This window comes from Lepidochelys kempii, chromosome 15 (genome assembly GCF_965140265.1).
Source record: "Lepidochelys kempii isolate rLepKem1 chromosome 15, rLepKem1.hap2, whole genome shotgun sequence".
Taxonomy (NCBI): Eukaryota; Metazoa; Chordata; order Testudines; family Cheloniidae; genus Lepidochelys; species Lepidochelys kempii.
In genome coordinates this window covers 5,051,596-5,078,515 of record NC_133270.1, presented here as the reverse complement: position 1 = coordinate 5,078,515, position 26,920 = coordinate 5,051,596, and the positions used below count along the sequence as shown (strand labels likewise).

The following is a 26,920-nucleotide window of genomic DNA, read 5'->3' as shown; positions in this document are numbered from 1 at the left end:
AATCTGTTAAACTGGTGACAATCAAACAACCTGCATTTTAATACAGCGAAATGCCAGGTCATCCACCTTGGAACAAAGAATATAGGCCACACTTAGAAGCTGGGGAACTATATTGTGGAAAACAGTGACTCTGAAAAGGACTTAGGGGCCACAGTGAATAACCAAATGAACATGAGCTCTCAGTGCCATGCTGTGGCAAAAAGGATGAACATGATCCTTGGATGTGTAAACAGGGGAATCTAAGGTATGAGGAGGGAGGTGATTTTAATCCTGATTAGAGAGCTAGAAGGCTCTAATCTAGTAGACAAAATCCTAACAAAATCCAAATACTGGAAGTTGAACCTAGATTTATTCAAACAGGAAATACGGTGCAAATTTGTAACAATGAGGGTAAGTAACTGGTGGAACAGATTATCAAGGGATATGGTAAGCATTCCATCAACTGGAGTGAGTCTTTTAATCAAGACTGGGTATACTTCCAAGAGATATGCTGCAGCTCAAGCAGAAATTACAGACTTGGTGCATGAATCACTAGGTGATATAGAATCATAGAATATCAGGGTTGGAAGAGACCACAGGAGGTCATCTAGTCCAACCCCCTGCTCAAAGCAGGACCAACAACAACTAAAATCTTCCCAGCCAGGGCTATGTCAAGCCGGGCCTTAAAAACCTTTAAGGATGGAGATTCTACCACCTCCCTAGGTAACCCATTCCAGTGCTTCACCACCCTCCTAGTGAAATAGTGTTTCCTAATATCCAACCTAGACCTTCCCCACTGCAACTTGAAACCATTGTTTCTTGTTCTGTCATCTGCCACCACTGAGAACAGCCTAGCTCCATTCTCTTTGGAACACCCCCCTTCAGGTAGTTGAAGGCTGCTATCAAATCCCCCCTCACGCTTCTCTTCTGCAGACTAAATAACTCCAGTTCCCTCAGTCTCTCCTCGTAAATCATGTACCCTAGCCCCCTAATTATGTCCATTGCCCTCCGCTGGACTCTTTCCAATTTGTCCACATCCCTTCTGTACTGCGGGGCCCAAAACTGGATACAATACTCCAGGTGTAGCCTCACCAGTGCCAAATAGAGGGGAATAATCACTTCCCTTGTTCTGCTGGCAATGCTCCTACTAGTACAGCCCAATATGCCGTTGGCCTTCTTGGCAACGAGGGCACACTGCTGACTCATATCCAGCTTCTAGTCCACTTAATCCCCAGGTCCTTTTCTGCAAAACTGCTGCTTTGCCAATTGGTCCCCAGCCCGTAGCAGTGCATGGGATTCTTCCTTCCTAAGTGCAGGGCTCTGCACTTGTCCTTGTTGAACCTCATCAGATTTCTTTTGGCCCAATCCTCTAATTTGTCTAGGTCACTCTGGACCCTATCCCTACCCTCCATCGTATCTTCCTCTCACCCTTGCTTAGTGTCATTTGTGAACTTGCTGAGGGTGCAATTAATCCCATCATCCAGATCATTAATAAAGATGTTGAACAAAACCGGCCCCAGGACCGACCCCTGGAGCACTCTGCTTGATACTAGCTGCCAACTGGACATCGAGCCGTTGATCACTACCCATTGAGCCCAACAATCTAGCCAGCTTTCTATCCACCTTCTAGTCCATTCATCCAATCCATACTTTTTTAACTTGGTGGCAAGAATACTGTGGGAGACCATGTCAAAAGGGGAGGGATAACTCAGTGCTTTGAGCATTGGCCTGCTAAACCCAGGGTTGTGAGTTCAATTCTTGAGGGGGCCATTTAGGGATCTGGGGCAAAAATTGGGGATTGGTCCTGCTTTGAGCAGGGGGTTGGACTAGATGACCTCCTGAGGTCCCTTTCAACCCTGATATTCTATGAAAAGCATATTCTTTGCCCTGTGTTATATAGGTCAGATTAGATGATCATAATGGTCTCTTCTGGCCTTAAAATATAGGACTCAATTAATTGTTCCTTCCATACAGTATATTCTGCAGGGCTTCATCAGTCTAGAGCCTTGTATCGGCTGGGGATTGGAAGCTTTTCCCCAGTGCTATCTTGCTGGTTTCCATGCGAGCAGGAAGGTGTATTATTAGCATCCCATTGTATTCATGTTTAGTTTGGCTTCACAGAGTCTGCACATCTTAGGGAAATACGTTTACAGAGTTGTGGATGTCTCGTTTCATATCTGGCGAGAGAGGATGAGGGAGCTGCATAGCACAGTCAAGTGTGTCGAATGCTGAAATTGCATAGGAGACAATGCTGACATCCGATAAGGGGCAGCAGCATTCAGATTTACACGCGTATTAGCACTCAGCCCTGGTTTTTAGCTGGGAATAAGAGAACATACCCTGCGCATCATGGAATGTATACTGGGGAGCTGGGGAATGAACAGCTGTGAGGGCACAGGGAGCGATGGCAGGGCATTGTGGGAAAAACGATGATGGGGAAGACACAGGCTTACTGGGGAAGGAAGCTGCTGGGCTGATTTCCTTCTCCTTGGGATTCTCTCTGGTGGATGGGGCTGGATTCTCTGGTGGATGGTGAAACCAGGAGTGCTTTGAGAGATATCCTGTGACTCCACCTTCCCCTAGCTCACAAATCATGAGTCAGACCCCCCACCAGCCCCAAATCATGAAATTACCAAAAAATCCTGTTGTAGTTGGTCTTTTGACTTGTTAATGCCCCTCTATCCTCTGCCAGTGCACATGCGAGAGCGTCAGGCTGAAAAGTCAACCTTGAATGCACACAGCCTCTCTCCCTGACTGCTTGGATGGAGACTCCAGTTAGCCTCCTGCTTGCCCCTGAGAAAGGGCAGCCGCTATCCATTTCCTCGCACTGGCCTGATTCTCGCCCCTCCTCGTCTATTTCCTGTGACAAAAGAAGGGCTGGATGGTAGTTTGAGAATCACTGACCTAATTAATGCATCATGAGTCACACTTGCACACAGAACTTCTATTCCTGTTACGGGTGGGTGTGTTACTGATACTTTAAACTTGCATCAGTCATTCAGATAAGCGATGTCACCATAAAAACTATATGGGATGGTTTAACCTTTTAAGCAACACTTCCTTGACTCCCCCCCCCCCCCCGCCCTTCTTTATCTCAGACTGAGCAGCATGCCCCCACCCCACTCCTTGCCTGCCTCCCCCTGCTCTGGGCCTCCCTCCACTCCCCCTCCCCTGTCGTGCCTCCCGGCCTTCCTCCACTTGCTTCCCTCTCCTCTCCTACGTCCCCCACTCCGAACCCCCTCCCTCCCCCTGCCCTCCTGAGACCCCCTAAATCTGCCTCCTTTTGCTCCCCCAGTTTCCTACTCCCCCAACTCTCCAATCCCTGTTGCAGTGTCTCTGCTGCCCCACAGTCCCTGTGTCCTGCCCAGCCCCTGACCCATAAACTGGCAGCCATGTTGCCTGTGGCCCTGGCTTCAGTCTCACTGAGAACGGTGGCGGGCGTCGGCCAACTATATTAAGGGCAGCCTCCCTTCCCCGTGCAGATAGATTGTAGGGAAATGGCCACCATCTGCCGGCTTCAGCTCCATTGAAGACCTGGTGGCCATTTTATAAGGGACAATTTGCGAGTTGGCACCTTTCCTCATGTTTTCATGAGACAGGGAAACGCCTCCCCGAAATCACAAGCATCGCGATGGAACCACCAGAGTTGGCCACGCTGCTCGTACCACGGCTCCACCATCTCCCAGAGCTTGGCTTTGCCACCTGGGCCTAGGGTGAGCAGCTCTTTCCCGCCTGCCCGTCGTGTGCTTGCCCTTGCTGCCCTGGGTTACTAGGCAAGTGAGCCACCTCCAGCCCCATAGGTTGGTGCTGCAGCCTGTCCAGCTTTAGATGCACTTTTACAAACCAGGGTGCTGAGGTCAGATATATTTGTGGCTCCCTTCCCAGGGGCGCCATTTAGTGGGGGCAAGAGTGGGGCTCCTGCCGACCCACCCCCCAAGTTTCATTCAGGATCTCTGCTGGGGCGCATGTCCTAACCCTAACCACAGGCAGAGCTCTTAACTGCCCTGCAGCCTGAGTAGTAGAAGGTGAGTTCATCAGAGGAGAGCTGCTGGTCCCAGCTTGTGCCCTGGGGCAGGGAGTCAGCATTTTGTCTGCAAACAGAGGCAGGGTGATTCAGATAAGAAAGGGCTGGTAATTAAATTAAGGATCTGGAAGTCCTTAGATGAGCCTGTAAAACAGGAATCCCTCTGTGGGGACAGAGAGGGGGGAATGTTGACAAAAGAAGCAGGGGACTCAGAAGAAATACAGCCAAGTCCTCTGAGCCAAAGTTACACTCAAAGAAGAGGGAGATGGGAGGGGTCCTGGAAGGCAGATATAATAGGTCAGGGGAGTCTCTGCTTCCCCCGGTGCTGCCGTGGCTGCTGGACCTCCGGTTGCGGGGTTTGGTGCTGACGTTTTTGCTTTATTATGCCCCATGCAGGTTGTGGGGCGGCTGAGGATGGACATACCACCTCCTCAGCCACCCCAGAACCTGCACGTGGCATATCAAAAGTGTCTTCTAACAGATGCTTTTCCCCTGGGTGGGTTGGGTCCGGGGAGGGGAAGGGAGGCACGGTGAGGCTTCGGCCAGCCCGGGGCTCCTCCATCCGAGGGGGTGGGGGGCACTCCGGGCTGCTGGTGGGGGGTTGCTCCATGCTGCAGTTAGTCTGGGGTTCCTCCAGGCAGGTGGGTGGGGGTGGGGGAGGTTTGGGCTTTGGCAGGCCCTGGGCTCCTGCAGCCAAGGGGTGGGGGCACTCCGGGCTTCTCTGGGCAGGGAGGACTTGTGGCTCTGGCTGTGGGGGAGGCAGGGGACCTTGGGGCTCCGGCCATGGGGAGGATGCGGGTGGAAGGGGCACAGCCGGGGGCTAGCCTCCCCAAAGGTGGGCTCCACTTGCCGCCCATGGGAGGAGGACAGGTGAAAAGAAGGAGACAAAGCCAGGGGAAGGGCTAGCGGTGGTACAGAGAAGTTCCCACTCTACCTGTGGTACTTATGTGACCCCATCACACTAGTATCTGAGCAACTCACAGTGTCTAACCGATTTCTCCTTGCAGCCCCTCTGAGGAAGAGCAGGGCTGTTATCCCCATTGTACAGATGGGACACTGAGGCACACAAAGACTAAAGGCCAGATTTTCAAAGGTATTCTGAAGTACTTCAAGGAGAGGAAAGTGATCAGGAACAGTCAGCTTGGATTCACCAAGGGCAAGTCATGCCTGACCAACCTGATTGCCTTCTATGATGAGATCACTGGCTCTGTGGATGAGGGGAAAGCGGTGGACGTGTTGTTCCTTGACTTTAGCAAAGCTTTTGACACGGTCTCCCACAGCATTCTTGCCAGCAAGTTAAAGAAGTATGGGCTGGATGAATGGACTATAAGGTGGATAGAAAGCTGGCTAGATTGTCGGGCTCAGCAAGTAGTGATCAATAGCTCCATATCTAGTTGACAGCCTGTATCAAGCGGAGTGCCCCAAGGATCGGTCCTGAGGCTGGTTTTGTTCAATATCTTCATTAATGATCTGGAGGATGGCGTGGATTGCACCCTCAGCAAGTTTGCAGATGACACTAAACTAGGAGGAGAGGTAGATACGCTGGAGGGTAGGGATAGGATACAGAGGGGCCTAGACAAATTAGAGGATTGGGCCAAAAGAAATCTGATGAGGTTCAACAAGGGACAAGTGCAGAGTCCTGCACTTAGGACAGAAGAATCCCATGCACCGCTACAGACTAGGGACTGAATGGCTCGGCAGCAGTTCTGCAGAAAAGGACCTTGGAGTTACAGTGGACGGGAAGGTGGATATGAGTCAACAGTGTGCCCTTGTTGCCAAGAAGGCTAACAGCATTTTGGGCTGTGTAAGTAGGAGCATTGCCAGCAGATCGAAGGACGTGATCATTCCCCTCTATTCGGCATTGGTGAGGCCTCATCTGGAGTACTGTGTCCAGTTTTGGGCCCCACACTACAAGAAGGATGTGGAAAAATTGGAAAGAGTCCAGCAGAGGGCAACAAAAATGAGGGCTGGAGCACATGACTTATGAGAAGAGGCTGAGGGAACTGGGATTATTTAGTCTGCAGAAGAAAAGAATGAGGGGGGATTTGATAGCTGCTTTCAGCTACCTGAAAGTGGGTTCCAAAAAGGATGGATCTAGACTATTCTTAGTGGTAGCAGATGACAGAACAAGGAGTAATTGCAAGTTGCAGTGGGGGAGGTTTAGGTTGGATATTAGGAAAAACTTTTTCACTAGGAGGGTGGTGAAGCACTGGAATGGGTTACCTAGGGAGGTGGTGGAATCTCCTTCCTTAGAGGTTTTTAAGGTCAGGCTTGACAAAGCCCTGGCTGGGATGATTTAGTTGGGGATTGGTCCTGCTTTGAGCAGGGGGTTGGACTAGATGACCTCCTGAGGTCCCTTGCAACCCTAGTGGGATTTTCAAACGTGCCCAGAAGGTCAGGTGCTTTGTAAACCCCACTAGATGCCTAGTTGCATCTTTGGGTGCCTTTAAAAACCTCTGTCCCTATGATAAGGTACCAGCCGTCAGACAGCAAGTCCATGGAGGTCATAGAACCCAGGTCTCTAAGGGGTCAAATGTAATTTTAGAAACAACTCGAGATTGCCCACACAAACCAGCAAATATATTTCCATTGTTAACAATAAAAATGTATCGATGGGCAGAGTAAGAAAAATGCTGCTTGAGAAGTCAGAGTTTGAGTTAAGGGATATTTACTCTGTATAGTTTAGCGAGTGATGTGGACAAATTGTGTTTTAATGGTTATAAAGCCTTAACTCTGTGAATCTCAATGTCCATGGTCATTAAATAATTTCCGTCTGACCCCCCCATCATTTCCCACGAGTGTGAAAATCTAAATAGATAAAAATAAAAGAAAATGCTTAAAACTCATAATTTTGCTCAACTGTGAAAATTTCAGTCTTCAGGAATGGAAAAAAAATTGTTTAAAAATAAACATTGACGTTATCTGTCAAAATTATACAAAATTAAAAAATGGAGTTCTGCCAAGCCCAGTAATAGGAGACATGCAGTGTGATCTGCGTCTGCAAGAAGCGGCTCTGGCCATTGGAAACGTGCCTGTTTTCAGACTCAGTCCCCCCAGAGTGATGCTAGGTGGTTCTTGTGCTTCAGGGTTTGCAGTGGGGGTTCAGCTGGTGGGACTCATCACTCCGGGGCCGTGCTGAGCCAGTGAGCATCCTGGAGCACGGGGCGACTGCGCTGCGGGAAGGGCCAGGATCCTAGCTTCTTGTGATAATTCAGGATAATCCACTGTGTTGTATGCAAGAGCAAAGGACCTGTTAACTCTCATATCTGGGCCAGATCCCAGCTCAGTGATTCCATTCTCTCTTCCTATGCTCCACCTGCAGTGTCATGGAAACATTAATCTTCATGGGACACTCCTTGCTGGGCCATGTTGTTGATGCGGGATCACTGCTGGGTTCCAGAAGTGGCTGATTTGGGATATGTATCCCTAGGGATTCTAGAATTGTGGATTCAGGCTGTAGAGCACTTTGTATGAGAGTGTTTTGGAGGAGATGATTATTGTTAACTGTCATTGTCTTGGCACAGGGCAAACACGGTGCTTCTCTAGGGTAGTGGAGTTTCTCCCACTCCCTGCACTACTTTAGATACTGGTCATTCAGGACCTAAACAGTTTGTTTCTATGCAGGACAGTGACACACTGTAGCAGTGACCTCACACTGAAGGCCTGAATGAGAGCTCTAGGACACTCCAGGCAGAATGATACAGCATGAGCTCCTGGAGGTATTGTGCTACCACAGCACTATGTTGCCTACTTGCTTTTGCTAAGCATAAGGACGTACTGAGCCCTGTGAGGGGGATGTAAGAAAGGAGAGAGGCTCCTGGCTCCCTTTTCTCCCAATTGCACAACCATGCGCGAGGCCCAGTTTTGTAATGACCCTTTAACTCTTAAAGCTAAATAGGGTGGTTCGTGCCACTGAGAGCTATTGTTTCAGGCTGTCTCCAGACTCAGGAAGATGTTACTGCATTGATCACATTTTAAGGTTTTCTGTGCAGCTGAGATCTGGGAACATTTTTGTGTGAAGGAAAGCTGAGATTCTGGAGCATGATTCTTTGGGAAGAAGAGGTGGTTTTCTACAGCAAATTCCATAGCCACAGAATGTGGCTTTCTCATTCCCTGCCCAGAATAGGGAAATATGAGCTGAACTGGTGGTGTTGTTGTTATCCTCATAGGGGGGAGCTGAGCCCTAGTGACATTAAGTTGCCTGACACTTTTCATAATGGAAAGATTCCTTCAACCTTTTCTTAGAGAAGCTTTCACTTTTCCATGGTTTGCAGAAGGCTTTTGAAATTTGTTAGGGGAAAAGCCCTCAGGCTAGAGAACGGCCTTTTTTGATCCCCATAAAATTCCTTTCAGATTTACTGAAATATCAGCTGTTAAAAAATCACCATTTCCTTAGGGAAATGCTTACAGCCTACCAACATAATAACTAAACAAAAGCATTCCAAGTCTGGACTGCCACTACTGTCAAAGTACTAGGAACTCCTGAGGGTCATTGGAGTAGTTAGGGGGAAATAGAGCCAGCCTGGGTAATTCCTAGCAGAACTAACACATGGCCCCAGCAAGCTGTGATTCCCCTCTGAGATAACAGCTGTTTACTACTATTAGCTAATCACTTAGCTCAAGTTGTAGTAGTCTATGTTGAAGGTTTCGGGTTCAAACCCTGCTAACATTTCATGATGGGGGGTAGAAGTAAGAAATTTTGCTTTAAAGAATCAATTTAAACCTTGTTTTGTATTTTTACAGTTAATTATCTTAAGGAAAGGTTGATTCGTATTGCTGGTATAATTTGATACTTCTTTTTGCTAACCGTTTATTTAAGCAATTACATTGCTTAACATACATTTATTCAGATTCTTCATTTTTACATTGTTATTATGTTGGAAAGTGGGGAATGTTGCATTTCTTATTTACAAGGTGATGATTAATGCTTTACTTTGATTTGTGTCCAGCTGCATTTGGATGGAATTTGGAATTCAATTAAAAATGCACGAACACAGCATTTTAAAATTGTTTTTATTAGCTAAATAAATCTACCTTAAATGTGCTGGATACATAAAAAAAGAAAGTTTATCAAAACATGTTTTGCATTGAAACCTAACTGATATATGAAACACAGGAAATGTGATCTATAGTTAGTGCATTGAACTGATTGTTTCTGGTCACCATGTGTCCGTTGAAATTGTAGAACTAGTGAATCTCATGCTGTCACACTTAGATTTTATTTATAGACTGGAAGAGGCAAACAAGCTTTCCTAACTCTCAATCAGTTTCTTAACTTTGAATGAACTAGTCATTGAACTGAACTAACTGAATAAACTGAAATGGAGAAAATATTCCCTCTACACCTGCAGAAGAAGCTACTGCTGTTGAATGCTGGTTTATCCCTTCAACATACTCTTAGCCAGCAACTTCCACCAGTTCAGTGCTTTGACTTTATTTAAAACTTTGGCAGCAAACGTATGCCGCTTGAATATTATTATTCTTCATTTAATTTAAATTATTTTAACGTTTATGGTAAGTTTAAGTCCTCATGTATGTTGTCATAATTTTAATTTTATTTAAATAGGTTTATTTTAAAAGAAAAAATGTATTTAATTTAAATTTTAAACAATCTAACTTAAATAAAACAACAGATTTTGAATTTAATTTTTTTTAAATCATTGATTTTTATCCACCCTGGTTGCACACCATAGAACTTGTGTTTACCTTTTTTCCTTAAAAATACCCCCCCTAAGATATTAAATACCAAATATAAAACTTAAAAGAATGTTATTGAGGTTGCAAAGTTGAGCACTCAAAAGGAAGGAAATGCCAGCTTTACAGTTGCCTATTCGTCTTGCGCATATACATTGTGGACCAATCTTTAATTACATGATCATCTATTATTTTTTCCACAGGATCACGCCTCATTCAGTGCACAAGGTAGATGTACAAGGAGACAGAATTAAGGTTGCGCTGATGGACTGGCATTTCCTAACGTTTCAGTGCTTGACTTTGCAAACCAAATAACATTCTTTTAACATAGTTTTCAAGTATGTCTTCTTTATTAATGTATATTATGGTACCACCAAGGTCCCATTCATAGATTCTAAGGTCAGCGGGGACCACTGTGATTATCTAGTCTGACCTCCTAGATCACGCAGGCCAGAGACTTGCCCCAAAATAATTCCTAGAGCACAGCTTTTAGAAACGCTTCCCATCTTGATTTAAAAATTGTTAGCAATGGGGAATCCACCACAACCCTTGGCAAATTAAATTGCTCCAGTTGTTAATTACTCTCTCAGTTAAAAATGTACATCTTATTTTCAGTCTGACTTTCTCTAACTTTAGCTTCCAGCCACTGGATTGGGTTAGAGCTCATTATTAAATATTTGTTCCCCATGTAGATACTTATAGGCTGCAATCAGGCCACCCCTCTTTGTTAAGCTAAATTGTACCGGCTCTCTACACACATGCAGCCCTGAAGGTTGATAGAGATGGAGCTCAAAGGGTTGGCTCAGTATGTAGCACTTAAGTGTGTAGCTAATATGGGGTTATAAGTACCCTAGACACAAATTGGATCTGTTCTCTTCCCACCAGCTGGGGGTGCATGGTTCCCATTAGCAGTCATGGGGGATGCTTCTCCCCCATGGGGGTGTGGTAATAAGGTTGATTCTCCCCGAATGCTCCTATCAGGTTATATGGTACTGTTCCCCACTCCATGTGGATGTAATTTCTGGGCAGTGTAATTACTAGCATGAGACTAGCCCCTCCCCGCCCCAACTTGTACCCCATTAACCTACCAGCACATATTCAACCTAAAACACATAATCCCTGCTCCCCTCAAAATCCTTCCGCCTCAGTCAAAAATAGGGGATAAACTGACATTACTTTGCAAAATGGGCTTAAAAGCCATAGGGTGAATTTCAAACAATAGCAATTTACAGCTGGGAATTAAAGAAAAGGAGTACTTGTGGCACCTTAGAGACTAACCAATTTATTAGAGCATAAGCTTTCGTGAGCTACAGCTCACTTCCTCAGATGCATATCGTGGAAACTGCAGCAGGCTTTATATATACACAGAGAATATGAAACAATATCTCCTCCCACCCCACTGTCCTGCTGGTAATAGCTTATCTAAAGTGATCATCAGGTGGGCCATTTCCAGCACAAATCCAGGTTTTCTCACCCTCCACCCCCCCACACAAATTCACTCTCCTGCTGGTGATAGCCCATCCAAAGTGACAACTCTTTACACAATGTGCATGACAATCAAGTTGGGCTATTTCCTGCACAAATCCAGGTTTTCTCACAGCCCCCCCACCCCCATACACACACAAGTTTGGGGGTGGGGGGGATGTGAGAAAACCTGGATTTGTGCAGGAAATAGCCCAACTTGATTGTCATGCACATTGTGTAAAGAGCTGTCACTTTGGATGGGCTATCACCAGCAGGAGAGTGAATTTGTGTGGGGGGGTGGAGGGTGAGAAAACCTGGATTTGTGCTGGAAATGGCCCACCTGATGATCACTTTAGATAAGCTATTACCAGCAGGACAGTGGGGTGGGAGGAGGTATTGTTTCATATTCTCTGTGTATATATAAAGCCTGCTGCAGTTTCCACGATATGCATCTGAGGAAGTGAGCTGTAGCTCACGAAAGCTTATGCTCTAATAAATTGGTTAGTCTCTAAGGTGCCACAAGTACTCCTTTTCTTTTTGCGAATACAGACTAACACGGCTGTTACTCTGAAAGCTGGGAATTAAGTCACTCTCCTCACGCCATATGCTATAAACAAAAGTAAAGTGCTGTTTGCATCAGCAAAAGGTTTTGTATTATAAAGTAGCCCCTTTATGTCCACCCAGGAGTGAATTCAAATGATTATTGACCCTCCGCTATAGTAAAGCTGCATTATAATATCTCCAAATCAATAGAGACAAGAGGAAAGCAGGAGGGAAAGGTTCTGGCTTTGCAAACTACAGAAAATTGCATTTTGCTTTGGCATCTTAGAAAGTTTGCAAAGTGTCTATTAGAGGCCCCAGGAGCCTTTTCTTTCTAATTGCTGTGTTTGACAATGCAATCGCACCTGGGACTAGCAGAAAGGCAGCTAATGGACCCACTTTAATTGCTTCCCAGTTCCATGAGTCATAACACTTGTAAGAAGACAAAGGGGAAGTGCTGCAGTTTGACTGGAGGAGGTTTCTGGCTTTAAAGAAAGCTTAGGAGGAACAAATGCAAAACTCCAAGCCAAGCTCTTGGAAGGAGTGAAGGTGCCAGGTGCTGAGTTTTCTTTTTATCTTTTGCTTTTGACTGGAACTGTGTTTTAAACCAGTAAAATTTTAATCATGATCTGGAAGGGAGAAGGGAATAGTCTCTTCTGCAGCTGGAAATCAATCTCACCCTGAGGGTCTTTACCTCCACAGGGATGGGTGGCGATTGAAACAGCGGTAGAGGTGGTGTGCCTGGTCTGGAAGTGGGGCTTTGGCTGGGGCTCTGTGTTGAAGTGCAGTGGTTGATCCTTCTGTAGCAGCTGGGGAGCATGCTGGGTGTGTGGAGGAGTCTGCTGTCTCCTTTCTCCCAATCTGTGGGATGGAATCCAGGGCCATTAGACTGGACGGATATGGGGCCCTGTGGTGAACTGGAACCCACAGCTGGGCTTGCAATGCAGAAATCTGGGAAAATGAGTTCTAAATGTGTCAGTCAGGCACCGCCATAGCTGGGCCCCTGCTCTTCCTCCCCAGGCCCATCCCTTTGGTTACCTGCCTTCTCTTGTTCAGGTGGCAACATCAGGGGCCATGCCCCACCAGTGACCTCTCAGCTGGGTGCTGGCAGGGTCCACCCTGTGGACTCCGACTCCCAGAGTGGTGTAGCCGGCAGTGTCCTGCAGGGTTGCGGGCCCTCTGCATACAGAGAAGGGAATGCGCTGGTTAACAGACACACAGCCAAGGCCTTGCTCCGGTCTGGGGCATGGGCAGGTGTCTGGTTTTCAATCAGAAAGTCCTATTGAAAAGGGGACTTGACCGTATTCAGTCAGATCTACTGACCGGACACCCAAAGTCCAGTTAGCATGGGTGGGGGAGATGGGGAGGTGCCGAGCCGTCACCTGTGCCAGCCCCTACTCAACTGGGGCTGCCTTCTACCTGTGTCAGGCCGGGGAGTGGGGAAAAAGCAGCGACCAAATGCAGGAAGGGGAGAAGAGGAGCAAATTGGGGTGTGGCCTCAGGAGAAGAGGCAGGGCAGGGGCGGGTCCTTGGGGGAAGGGGTGGGGCTGCAGGGGAGGTTCTGGCACTCCTGCTGGAGTATCCGGTTTTTAAATATTACAAAGTTGGCAACCCTATGAGCAGGCTATGACACCAGGCCTCCTTTTAACTCACAGAAGTAAAATCCCCCAAGCACTTGTTCTCTCAGCAACTAACATCACCTAAGGGGCTCAATCCTAAGGGATTCCGAGCACCAACCACTCCCATTGGGGCCTCCAAGAGTTGCAGATGCTCAGCCCTTCCCATGATTGGGCCCCTTTATTCAGGCTCAATTAACCTTGTTCATAGGTTTGAGAGGTTGCAGGCCACTGTCCTGGCTGGTATATGTGACATCCCTGCTGTATCTGTGCTTTGTTCATACAGGCTGAGCTTTGAAGCTCTGATTCTTTCTTCTCTGCTTTTGCTCGGGGTAATCAGAGGCAGCAGGGTGTGAATGGTGATGGACAGAATACAACATGCTGTCCAGGCCACAAAGACACGGCTATTGTTTCCCCAGGCTGGGTCTCCATTATCTGTCAGCTCCCAAGGTGGGGAAACTAGAAAGCAGGGCAGGGAGGAGATGAGAGAAAAAGAAGGAGGAGAGGAAGATGGAGGGAGGGACAGGGAGGGAAAGAAGGAAAGGCAGATGGCGGAGGCCATACATATATACAAACGGAAACACATGCACACACACTGTCCACCTACGCACACACCCCTAGTACACACCCACACACACTGTCTGAAAAAGCTCTTAAAATCCCCCCCAAATCCTCCCCATTCCCTCCTTTCTCAGCCTCTTCGGAAGTGCTACCATCCTGCCTGTTACTCAGGCTGGTAGCCTGGGTGTCATCTTCGACACCGACCTCTGTCTAGCGCCTCCCATCCAGGATATGTCTAAATCTTGCCTGTTCTTGCTGCAGAACAGTTGTGAGATTCTGTCCATCCCCACTGCTAAAATCCTCATCCAAACGCTCGTCATCTCACCCCTCCATTACTGCACCGTCCTCCTCTCTGTTCTCGACCAATGCCGTCTTGCCTGACTCACGCCCATTCAGGACATTGCTGCGGTCTCCTAGTTTATTGCTTTGGCCGTGTCAGCTCCCTCCTCTCTGTTGCATCAAATATATGCTGCCTATCTCTACTTTGATTGCCCTTCACAGCCCATCCCCACCTCCCTGTCATTCGCTGTCCAGATGTTGACTCCCACCTCCAAACAGTCAGAGATGTTAGTCTCCATCACCCACTTGCTGCATTTTCAAAGAAGCATCTACATGCTTTCTCTCCGGCGGCCACTCATGTTTGGGAGGAGCTCCCCACAAAGATCCCCAAAGCTACCTCACTGTCCCTCCTTAACACTTGCTTTTGCTGTGATGCCTGCAACAGACTTGTCAAAGGTTAGGCCCCTGGTGTGCAGAGACCACTGCCCATCATGCTGAGCAATTTCCATTGTTTCCTTGTGTTCCCCTGTCTGTCTGTATCCACCTCTTGTTTTAGCCCTGGTCTACACTAGGACTTTAGGTCGAATTTAGCAGCATTAAATCGATGTAAACCTGCACCCACCCACACGATGAAGCCCTTTATTTCGACTTAAAGGGCTCTTAAAATCGATTTCCGTATTCCACCCCTGACAAGTGGATTAGCGCTTAAATCGGCCTTGCTGGGTCGAATTTGGGGTACTGTGGACACAATTTGACGGTATTGGCCTCCGGGAGCTATCCCAGAGTGCTCCATTGTGACCGCTCTGGACAGCACTCTCAACTCAGATGCACTGGCCAGGTAGACAGGAAAAGAACCGCGAACTTTTGAATCTCATTTCCTGTTTGGCCAGCGTGGCAAGCTGCAGGTGACCATGCAGAGCTCATCAGCACAGGTGACCATGATGGAGTCCCAGAATCGCAAAAGAGCTCCAGCATGGACCGAACGGGAGGTACGGGATCTGATCGCTGTATGGGGAGAGGAATCCGTGCTACTAGTTTTCGAAATGCCAAAACCTTTGTCAAAATCTCCCAGGGCATGAAGGACAGAGGCTATAACAGGGATCCGAAGCAGTGCCGTGTGAAAATTAAGGAGCTGAGGCAAGCCTACCAGAAAACCAGAGGGGTGAACGGCCACTCCAGGTCAGAGCCCCAAACATGCCGCTTCTATGATGAGCTGCATGCCATTTTAGGGGGTTCAGCCACCACTACCCCAGCCGTGTTGTTTGACTCCTTCAATGGAGATGGAAGCAAAATGGAAGCAGGTTTTGGGGACGAAGAAGATGATGATGATGATGATGAGGCTGTAGATAGCTCACAGCAAGCAAGTGGAGAAACCGGTTTTCCCGACAGCCAGGAACTGTTTCTCACCCTGGACCTGGAGCCAGTACCCCCCAAACCCACCCAAGGCTGCCTCCTTTACCCGGCAGGCGGAGAAGGGACCTCCAATGAGTGTACCTTTTAAAAGCGTGGTTTAAAAGCAAGCATGTGAAAGGATTAATTTTCCCTGGCATTCGCGGCTCTCCTGGATGTACTCCCAAAGCCTTTGAAAAAGGTTTCTGGGGAGGGCAGCCTTATTGCGTCCTTCATGGTAGGACACTTTACCACTCCAGGCCAGTAACACGTACTCGGGAATCATTGTACAACAAAGCATTGCAGTGTATGTTTGCTGGCGTTCAAACAACATCCGTTCTTTATCTCTCTGTGTTATCCTCAGGAGAGTGAGATATCATTCATGGTCTCCTGGTTGAAATAGGGTGCTTTTCTTCAGGGGACATTCAGAGGAGCCCGTTCCTGCTGAGCTGTTTGCCTGCGGCTGAACAGAAATGTTCCCCGCTGTTAGCCACAGGGAGGGGTGAGGGTTGAGGGGGTAGCCATGTGGTGGGGGGAGGCAAAATGCGACCTGGTAACGAAAGCACTCGTGCTATGTATGTAATGTTAACAGCAAGGTTTACCCTGAAGGACTGTAGCCACTGTTTTATAAAATGTGTCTTTTTAAATACCGCTGTCCCTTTTTTTTTTTCCTCCACCAGCTGCATGTGTTTCAATGATCACAGGATCTTCTCCTTCCCAGAGGCTAGTGAAGTTTAGAAAGAAAAAAAAATGCACTCGTGATGAAATGTTCTCTGAGCTCATGCTGTCCTCCCACACTGACAGAGCACAGATGAATGCGTGGAGGCAAATAATGTCTGAGTGCAGGAAAGCACAAAATGACCGGGAGGAGATGTGGCGGGCTGAAGAGAGTAAGTGGCGGGCTGAAGACAGGGCTGAAGCTCAAATGTGCTGGCAGCGTGATGAGAGGAGGCAGGATTCAATGCTGAGGCTGCTGGAGGATCAAACCAGTATGCTCCAGTGTATGGCTGAGCTGCAGCAAAGGCAGCTGGAGCACAGACTGCCACTACAGCCCCTGTGTAACCAACCGCCCTCCTCCCCAAGTTCCATAGCCTCCTCACCCAGACGCCCAAGAACACGGTGGGGGGGCCTCCGGCCAAGCAGCCACTCCACCACAGAGGATTGCCCAAAAAAAAAGAAGGCTGGCATTCAATAAATTTTAAAGTTGTAAACTTTTAAAGTGCTGTGTGGCATTTTCCTTCCCTCCTCCACCACCCCTCCTGGGCTTCCTTGGTAGTCGTCTCCCTATTTGTGTGATGAATGAATAAAGAATGCATGAATGTGAAGCAACAATGACTTTATTGCCTCTGCAAGCGGTGATCGAAGGGAGGAGGGGAGGGTGGTTAGCTTACAGGGAAGTAGAGTGAACCAAGGGGCAGGGGGTTTCATCAAGGAGAAACAAACAGAACTTTCACACCATAGCCTGGCCAGTCATGAAACTGGTTTTCAAAGCTTCTCTGATGCGTACCGCGCCCTCCTGTGCTCTTCTAACCGCCCTGGTGTCTGGCTGCGCGTAACCAGCAGCCAGGTGATTTGCCTCAACCTCCCACCCCACCATAAACGTCTCCCCCTTACTCTCACAGATATTGTGGAGCACACAGCAAGCAGTAATAACAGTGGGAATATTGGTTTCGCTGAGGTCTAAGCGAGTCAGTAAACTGCGCCAGCGCGCCTTTAAACGTCCAAATGCACATTCTACTACCATTCTGCACTTGCTCAGCCTGTAGTTGAACAGCTCCTGACTATTGTCCAGGCTGCCTGTGTACGGCTTCATGAGCCATGGCATTAAGGGGTAGGCTGGGTCCCCAAGGATACATATAGGCATTTCAACATCCCCAACAGTTATTTTCTGGTCTGGGAATAAAGTCCCTTCCTGCAGCTTTTGAAACAGACCAGAGTTCCTGAAGATGCAAGCGTTATGTACCTTTCCCTGCCATCCCACATTGATGTTGGTGAAACGTCCCTTGCGATCCACCAGAGCTTGCAGCACTATTGAAAAGTATCCCTTGCGGTTTATGTACTCGCCGGCTTGGTGCTCCGGTGCCAAAATAGGAATATGGCTTCCGTCTATGGCCCCACCACAGTTAGGGAATCCCATTGCAGCAAAGCCATCCACTATGATCTGCACATTTCCCAGGGTCACTACCCTTGATATCAGCAGATCTTTGATTGCATGGGCTACCTGCATCACAGCAGCCCCCATAGTAGATTTGCCCACTCCAAATTGATTCCCAATTGACCGGTAGCTATCTGGCGTTGCAAGCTTCCACAGGGCTATCGCCACTTGCTTCTCAACTGTAAGGGCTGCTCTGATCTTGGTATTCATGCGCTTCAGGGCAGGGGAAAGCAAGTCACAAAGTTCCATGAAAGTGCCCTTACGCATGTGAAAGTTTCGCAGCCACTGGAAATCATCCCAGACCTGCAACACTATGCGGTCCCACCAGTCTGTGCTTGTTTCCCGAGCCCAGAATCGGCATTCCACAGCATGAACCTGCCCCATTAGCACCATGATGCATGCATTGGCAGGGCCCACGCTTTCAGAGAAATCTGTGTCCATGTCCTGATCACTCACGCGACCGCGCTGACGTCGCCTCCTCGCCCGATATCGCTCTGCCAGGTTCTGGTGCTGTATATACTGCTGGATAATGCGTGTGGTGTTTAATGTGCTCCTAATTGCCAAAGTGAGTTGAGCGGCCTCTATGCTTGCCTTGGTATGGCGTTCGCACAGAAAAAAGGCTTGGAATGATTGTCTGCCGTTGCTCTGACGGAGGGAGGGGCGACTGATGACATGGCTTACAGGGTTGGCTTCAGGGAGCTAAAATCAACAAAGGGAGTGGCTTTACATCAAGGAGTATTTCAGGCAGGACTTCACGGAGGGTTCCAATAAGAAATGGTGCACCTAAGTTATTGTTCTTATTGGAACAAGGAGGTTAGTCTGGCCTCTGATTGATACATGGCTAGATTTACCTCGCTGCACCTTCTCTGTGAGTGACTGCAGTGTGACCTAGAGGAATGAGTCCCCTAGACGGGGGAAGGGGGGGAAACAAATGAGTACAAAACAAATCTGGTCTATTTCTTGTTTTGATCCACTCCATCTATCTTTTACATCTTTGGCTGGCAGCAGACGGTGCAGAAGGACTGCATGCCATCCACATCTCATGGCTGCCCGGCAGAAGATGATGCAATAGGACTGCTAGCAATCCGTATCGCCTGCCTGCTCACCATAAGACAGTTCAATAGGACTGACTGCAGGACTAAAGAGAATGACCTGGTCAAGTCACTCCAAATTTAGTCCCTGCGCCCATGTCTGCCCAGGCGCTCCTGGCCAACGTGGCCAGGAGCACCTCAGACAAAACGATGACGGCTACCAGTCATACTGTACCGTCTGCTGCCACAAGGCAAGGGGTTGATGCTGCTGTGTAGCAATGCAGTACCACGTCTGCCAGCACCCAGAAGACATAGGGTGACGGTTACCTGAGCAGGCTCCATGCTTGCCGTGGTATGGCGTCTGCACAGGTAACTCAGGAAAAAAGGCGCGAAATGATTGTCTGCCCTTGCTTTCACGGAGGGAGGGAGGGAGGGAATGGGGGCCTGACAATATGTACCCAGAATCACCCGCGACAATGTTTTAGCCCCATCAGGCATTGGGATCTCAACCCAGAATTCCAATGGGCAGCGGAGACTGCGGGAACTGTGGGATAGCTACCCACAGTGCAATGCTCCAGAAGTCGACTCTAGCCTCGGTACTGTGGAAGCGCTCCGCCGAGTTAATGCACTTAATGCACTTAGAGCATTTTCTGTGGGGACACACACACTCGACTATATAAAACCAATTTCTAAAAAACCGACTTCTATAAATTCGACCTAATTCCGTAGTGTAGACATACCCTTAGACTGTTAGCTCCTTGGGGCAGCGACTGTCTTTCTATTCTGTTTGTACAGTGCCCGACACAGTGGGGCCTAGGTCATGACTGTGCTCCAAGGGGCTACCTCAGTACAAATACTACTGCTACTACTAAACATAGCACACTTGCCAACACACACTCACAAACACGCCCACCTACTACACACACATGCACACTGACAAATGCGCAAACACAAACGCTCTATCCTACACACAGAAAAACACACATACCTCTTACATACTATCATGCACAGGTACATTCAGAAACACACACCCCACATGACATACACCTGGAAACACACTAGCCTACACACTTGCACACAGCTGCATTGTCCGGCCCCAGCTTTCAAAAATAATGAGTCAGGTTCCAAAAATCATAAGATTTAAAACTAAATAATCCCCGTTCTGTCGATTTGCCTTCTGAGCATCTAGGGGCCATGTTTCCCTAGTTTTCTTCTCAGCCAAAAGGGCTAGAAACTTTTTTTTTAAACTTACTTTTTTTTAGTGGAAACACAAGATCTCACCTCAGTCCAAGAGCTGGGGCTTTAAGGAAGAAATCAAATATTGCGAGGCGTGTGATCAGATCACAAATGGTGGCAGAGACAAACATCCACACGCTTCCTACACATGTCGTCCACCCACAATCACACACAAATCCCCACACACCTACTACCCACACACAATCAAAAACACGCACATGTCTTTTAAACAGATCCCGGCTCCATGTTCCAGCTCCCAGTCAAAGCCCCGCCCATAGGCTGGGACACTGGGAGGGGGCTGTTTTTTCCAGAGGAAATGCCATGGCAGCGGGGGCAGAGGGGATGACATGCAGAGACAAAGGCGCATCTTAGGGGAGCTCCTGGTCTTCCTGGGGTGGATCGTCCCTGGGACCTGGGCTGGGGTGGCAAGTGCAGTGCACGTTCAAGGACTGACATAGCTGCTCTTCCCTCAGAGTGGGGGCTGGGAGGAGAGTGAGTGCCCCTGCCCCACTGAACCAGGGTTGCCAGCCCTCCAGGGCTGTCCTGGAGTCTCCAGGAATTAAAGCTGAATCTTTAATTAAAGATGATGTCATGGGACAAAGCCTCCAGGAATACGGCCAACCAAAATTGGCAGCCCTACGCTGAACTCTTCCATTGCTGGGGGCTGCAGCACTGGCGTGGACCTCAGCAGCCTATCCTGGGTCCCTCTCTGATGGCTGGGGAAGACGGTCAGGCTCCTGGTGACCGGCGCAGCTAAGTGTCAATGAGCCCTGTGAGCACAGGGCCCAGCCCAACAAAGGGAAACAAATTGGAAGCGAGAAAAGGCTTGGGAGACCATTGACAGGAGCTGTCTGTGGTCAAATGAGCTTATCTGAGCCACTTGCTAGCACCGAGCTCACTAATTAAAAGCCAGAGCAGCAGAGAGGCTTGTGCCGCCTGGAATTACTTCCCGTCTGCTGCTTCTCTAGCAGCCAGGAATCAGAGCCACTGACAGGCTGCCAGCAGCAGAAGCAAGACCTGTCACCTTCCTTCTGCTCCTGTGGGCTGGGAAGAAACACTGCCACGCCTCTGGCTCCGTAGGCCAAGAGATTGGGGCTAGGCCAGGGCAGACAGCCAGCAGCTGTGTCCACCACCAGGGACCTGCGGGGCCCTCACTGCACAACGGTACAAAACACCTGAATGGACAGTACTGAAAGCAGGTGATATAGCTCTGAGGATGGGGATGGGGATGCGGGGGGGCGGGGCGTATATTGACATGCCATCCCGATCCCTTGTGCGCAGGAGGAGGGGTATATTCACAAGCATTCCCGTCCCGTCCCCTGTCTAAATTCTGCCGTCTGCATTGGTTACATTGTGCCTCCCTCCCATACTGGCAGGGCACCTGTGATGCATCCAGGGAGACGTTCGATTTGCTCCCAGGTAGGTTTTAGGCCCTGCACTATTGTAAATGCCGGTGAGGAAGAGCTGGAAGCAGCCCTGATTTCCCAGGCAATACGTATAGCTGGATACTGTGTTACAATGGAGCGGATGCTGTTGTGGTGCTGACTGAATTCCACCACTCGAGCGCCATCCCTGACCCCCTGATGCTATGAATCACGATGCTGAAGAAACCTCCAGAAAAACATATGTCCTTTCCTGCAATTTTTCTTTCTTAGCGGGAGAGGAATCGTGCTGGCCAGAGAGATGCCGGGATTGTTTTAATTTCCCAGGAGGCTCCTCCTGGTGTGACACCTCCCCGGCAGGAGACTTCAGTTGCCTTGTGTTACTTTACTCCATACAATGGGAAAGGATGTGTCAAAACATGACAAGCCAGCCAGAATGTGTCATAATACTGAGCTCAACATGCAACCTTCCAGGGAGGCACAGCAGATAATAATATCAGACTCATATTATCCCAATGTGCTGGGTCGGTGTCATCTCCCAAGTGAAATATGATGTATAGGAATCTCATGTCTGTGTGGGAATATTGGATCAGCTACCGATTTATTAGCTGTGCCGAGTGAATTCTTATGACAGGAGTAAAGCATGTGTCTTGGTTTCCAGCCTTTTATCACGTGAAAGAGACTCTTCCCCCTCAGCCACTTTGATACCTTTGTCGTTGCTTCAGTAAACAGTTTGGTGGAATTTCCATATGATTTATGCTCTTATCATCTGAGTTTGAAGTTGCTACTTAGACTCAGAGATGAGGAGATTGCATTAGATACAGTATCAGCTTTCAGGCTTGCCTGTGAAATGCATTCCGCCATTCGAGAGCGGTGTTTTGATTCCACTGCACATATGTTGGCTGGAACTACCAGGACTCTCTCTGTGTCTTGCTAATTTGTCCAGTTTTGTGTCAGTGTCTTGGTCTGCCCGACTCTCTGATCTCTACTCTCAAGCTACTACTTTAAATTTAGCTATAAAGAGGCATTAAAATGCATGACCAACATTTCCGGTTTCGTCACAAAGACCAAACCTGCCCTAGAAACGAACATAGAAAGATGCTCTTTGTCCCTTCGCTCCAGATGCTGTGATGAGCTGGAAAGGAGACACGTGACACAGAAAGGAACACGATCACGTGGCCCAAATGGCACGGGGCATTTCACAAAGGGGCATGTGCTGCTTTTAGATCATGGCTCAGCAGATTAGTTAGAGGGACCACCCTCATTCCATGGCAGCGAATTACTAGGAGGGCCCTGTTAAAAATGCCTTCCCCGGTTCCTCAGGCTAGTCTCAGCCTGTAGTTCTCGCTAGTGTAATGGGCCCAGGGTAAGATGCATCTTTTGCTGTGAGCGGTGGTGCACTGCAATGTCTCCCTGTGGGTTTCTGGGTTACGGAGAGAGGAGAACTCACTGGATCTGTTGCCTGTAGTGTGCCTCGTTTCACTACCAGGCATGCACCCGGTACCAGGTTTAAAATGGCGCCATGGTGCCGGCCCCACACTCAGAAAGGGCCCTGGTGCCGGACCATGGCACTGCCCCTTCCCCCCTCCACTTGTGCTCTGCCCTAAGGCCCTGCCCCCACTTGGCCCCTTCCCCCTGAGGCCCTGCCCATCTCTTGCTCCTCTCCACCCTCTCACCCCCTGCTTGCTCCTCTCTGCTCCCTCCCTCTGTGCAAGTGGCAAGGCAGGGCCTTGTGGGGAAGATGCCAAGCAGGAGACAGGCTTTGGGGGGGGCAAAGGAGGGGCCACGGTCCAGGTGCCAGGGCTCATGAAAGATTAATCTGATCATGCATGCACCTCAAAAGTCACCCAGCTTGCATTGTGAGTTTTTTGCTAATGCGTATTTGGGGCTGGGCCCTGTGAGAGCTGACTGCTCTCAGCTCTCACCAGTTTCAGTGAGAGTTGAAAGCACACAAGCCCAGATCCTCAAAGGTATTTAGGCATGTAACTCCCATTTGAGGGTCTGGGCCCCAGCACCTTGTGGGGCTGGGCTCTGGGAAGGAGTGGGGCTGAGATTCAGCATGCAAATGTGTTGCCATTTCACACTCATTGCATGCAAAGCACAAATGAAAGATTCTCCTGTAATGGGTTTCAGAGTAACAGCCGTGTTAGTCTGTATTCGCAAAAAGAAAAGGAGTACTTGTGGCACCTTAGAGACTAACCAATTTATTTGAGCATAAGCTTTCGTCCAATGAAGTGAGCTGTAGCTCACAAAAGCTTATGCTCAAATAAATTGGTTAGTCTCTAAGGTGCCACAAGTACTCCTTTTCTCCTGTGATGCAAACTCTCAGGGGTCCTTGAATCTGGCTGGGCACAACCTCCCCCCAGCACAGTGTCACCCACTGGCAAAAATAAGCCATACCCCGCTGCTCTTTCAGAGGTACTCCATGGACTTTCTTGGAGAAAAGGGAAGGCCAAGGTATGAGATCACACAGCACTTGGCTGCAAAATGGTCAGTATTAGAAGAGGCAGAAATGAAGCCCAATGCCCTAGTGTCTCTCTATAAACATGCTTGGCTTGTCAGTTCTTCTGAGAGTCGGATGCAATCATTTCCTGCAGAACAAAGGGGTTAGTGCAGAGAGACAGCTGATGGAAAGGCACAAGAAGAGATGCTAGTTCACATTTCTGTACGTTCATGTACCTGCTTGGGGGGGCTGGGGGAGGGCTGGGATAACAGAGGGTGCAGCATGGCTTGTGGTGTGCCAGACTAAGAGGAACTAAAAGGGTAACACCGGCACAATGCAACCCATGCCTGCCTACTGCACCCTCTGCCATCCCAGCCCTGGGCCACTCTTGAGCAGAGGGCTTGTCTTCATGTACAGCAATGCAGCCAGCATAGTGCTATCCCACCAATATAACACTGTCTACACGGGAGTTAGGTTAGTGTAACTACATCACTCAGGGGTGTGGATTTGTCACCCTCTTGAGCGTCGTCGTTATACCGATATAGGGCTGTAGCGTAGACCTGGTCCTAGTGTTGAATAGTGCTTAATGGGGCAGTGATTCTGCCATGGAAAGAAATGCCCCAAGGGAGTAAGGCTATTTACTACTTTGGGGTAGGGACTGTCTCTGTGTTAGGACATTTATCCAGAACCTCCCTCCACTTCCTGATCGTCACAACACACAATGCAATACCACACTATGCAGAAATGATATGAACACTAATTTCCACTTGTGGCCTAACTCTGAGGCCTCCCAAATGTGAAAGACTGATGCAGTATTCAGACTCTCTCTCCACGCGTACATTGATTTTAACTATTGTGTTGAGTGGCAGAAGAGTTTTAATTCTTTATTGTAATTGTTTGGCTGCCTGGCACACGCTGCTTGCGAATACCACGTGGTTAATGCAATGCACTTGCAAAGGTGAATTTCAGCCTAATACATGAGTTGCAGAGAAAAATGCTCTCCTGTAACTGACTCTAATTTACTTTCTATTTTTGTTGTCCTTTAGGAAGCAAACTGCTGATTTTGGTGCTTTGCTTGAACATCCAGTTGGAAGTGGAATCTTGCCCTGGGGCGTGTGTATGCTACAGTGAACCCAAGATCACAATAAGCTGTCAGCAGCAGGGACTGACAGTAATCCCCACTGAGATCCCCATTCAGACCCAACGCATCTTCCTGCACAACAACAAGATAACCCTGGTGAGGTCCACCAGCTTCAGTTCCTGCCGCAACATGACTATCCTTTGGATCCATTCCAACAACATCAGCCTCATCGAGTCCAGGGCATTTTATGGGCTTGACAAACTAGAGGAATTAGACCTCAGTGACAATGTGAACTTGAAGTTCATCAATCCCACCACTTTCCAGGGTCTCATTCACCTTCACACCTTACACCTGGATCGCTGTGGGCTCCTGGAGCTATCCACAGGGCTTTTCCGAGGGTTGTTCTCCTTGCAGCATCTCTACCTTCAGGATAATAACCTGCAGAACCTGCTGGATGACACTTTCCTAGATCTTGCAAATCTCACCTATCTGTTTTTGCATGGTAATAAAATTAAGAGCTTATCAGAGAATGTCTTTCGTGGGCTGATCAACCTGGATCGGCTCCTGTTGCACCAGAACAGAGTCAGCCTGGTTCACCGCAGGTCTTTTCATGACCTTGGGAAAGTGATGACCTTGTATCTGTTCAATAACAACTTGACGGTGCTCCCTGGAGAAACAATGGCTCCCTTAGTGTCCCTCCAATACCTTCGTTTAAATGGCAACCAGTGGATCTGTGACTGTCAGGCTCAGTCCCTCTGGAATTGGTTTAAACAGTTTAAAGGATCTTCATCAGAGCTGGAGTGCCATCTGCCCGCTAACTTGGCAGGGAGAGACCTCAAAAGACTGCAGAGCAGCGACTTGGAAGGATGTGTCGACTCTTTCAATCAGATAAGAACAAGTGTTTTTAGTACTAAGACCAGATCTGGCAAACTGCCAACCACCGACTCCCCACTAAATTCCCGGGACGGCTCCCAGAAGTGCTGCCAACCGGAAACTGATAAATCCTTTATTTATGAAGCCAAGGGTAAGGCAGGTCCATCTTCACACAGCAGCCGGCCGTCCCCCAACAACCCTTTCAAAGATAAGGAGAACATGTCCAAAATAAAGTACATCGAAACGGACCCTTCCAAAAATGGGAGCAACAAGCAGATAAACGACTCCCCTTTTGGGACCTTCCCCAGCGTTGTAGACCCTCCATTGACCAAGTTGAAACCAGAATTCCTAGCTCCCATTCAACCCTCCACAGTCCCAACCAAAAAGAGGCAGGGGTGCTCTAAAAAAAACAAGTCGAAGGCCCAGTGCCGCCTCACCCAGCAAGGAAACAGCTCCACATTACATTCAAGCCTGAGTCTTTTGCTTCCCCTCTTGGTGTGGAGCTTACTGTTGCTCTGCTAAAAGCAACTCTTTCCCTTGGTCAATGACACATTAACACCAGAATTTTGCTGACCTCCATAAATGTTGCAAGAGTGAAGCAAACTGCTATACACCCCGAGAAAGCTTTGTTACACAAAAGTTAACTGGATGCCTTTATTATAAAAAAAAAAAAAAAAAAAAAAAGACAAAACCAAGATGTACATAATTTATTTGTCCTGAAACCTGTGAGTCATTATACCTTTTGGTCTTTGCACTTACTCACATAGTAGCTTTTGCTAAAGCCGATGGGCGCACACACACACACACACACACACACACACACACACACACACACACACACACACACACACACACACACACACACACACACACACACACACACACACACACACAACAAAACAAAACAAAAGAGTATGTAAGAAAATGCTCCTGAAAGAATGTTTAAAATTTGTTTGTAACTTGAACTCATACTGAACGGCATTGCAAGTTCCCATTTGCAGAGGTGATGCATTTGATGCTACTTTACTCCTATGTTTATGAATATTGCAGTTTTACTGTGTTCATTTCCGTCATGCCATGTTTATGGGCAGCATTTGTTGAAGAATGCTGCCTTTTCCTTCACTGAGATTGCAGTATATATAGATATGCATTTTATTTTACTTGTGTACAAGT

General features: G+C 48.2%; 1 protein-coding gene across 1 annotated transcript in view; it reads left to right on the top strand.

Moving 5' to 3' along the window:
- RTN4R (reticulon 4 receptor) overlaps window positions 1-26,623 on the top strand; it is a 144,259-nt gene extending 117,636 nt beyond the window's left edge. The window contains exon 2 of the mRNA XM_073312445.1: window positions 24,840-26,623. Within this exon, the coding sequence (XP_073168546.1) occupies window positions 24,840-26,269 (1,430 nt within the window). The 3' untranslated portion in view covers window positions 26,270-26,623. The remainder of the gene's footprint in view (window positions 1-24,839) is intronic.
- The last annotated feature ends 297 nt before the right edge of the window (window positions 26,624-26,920 follow it).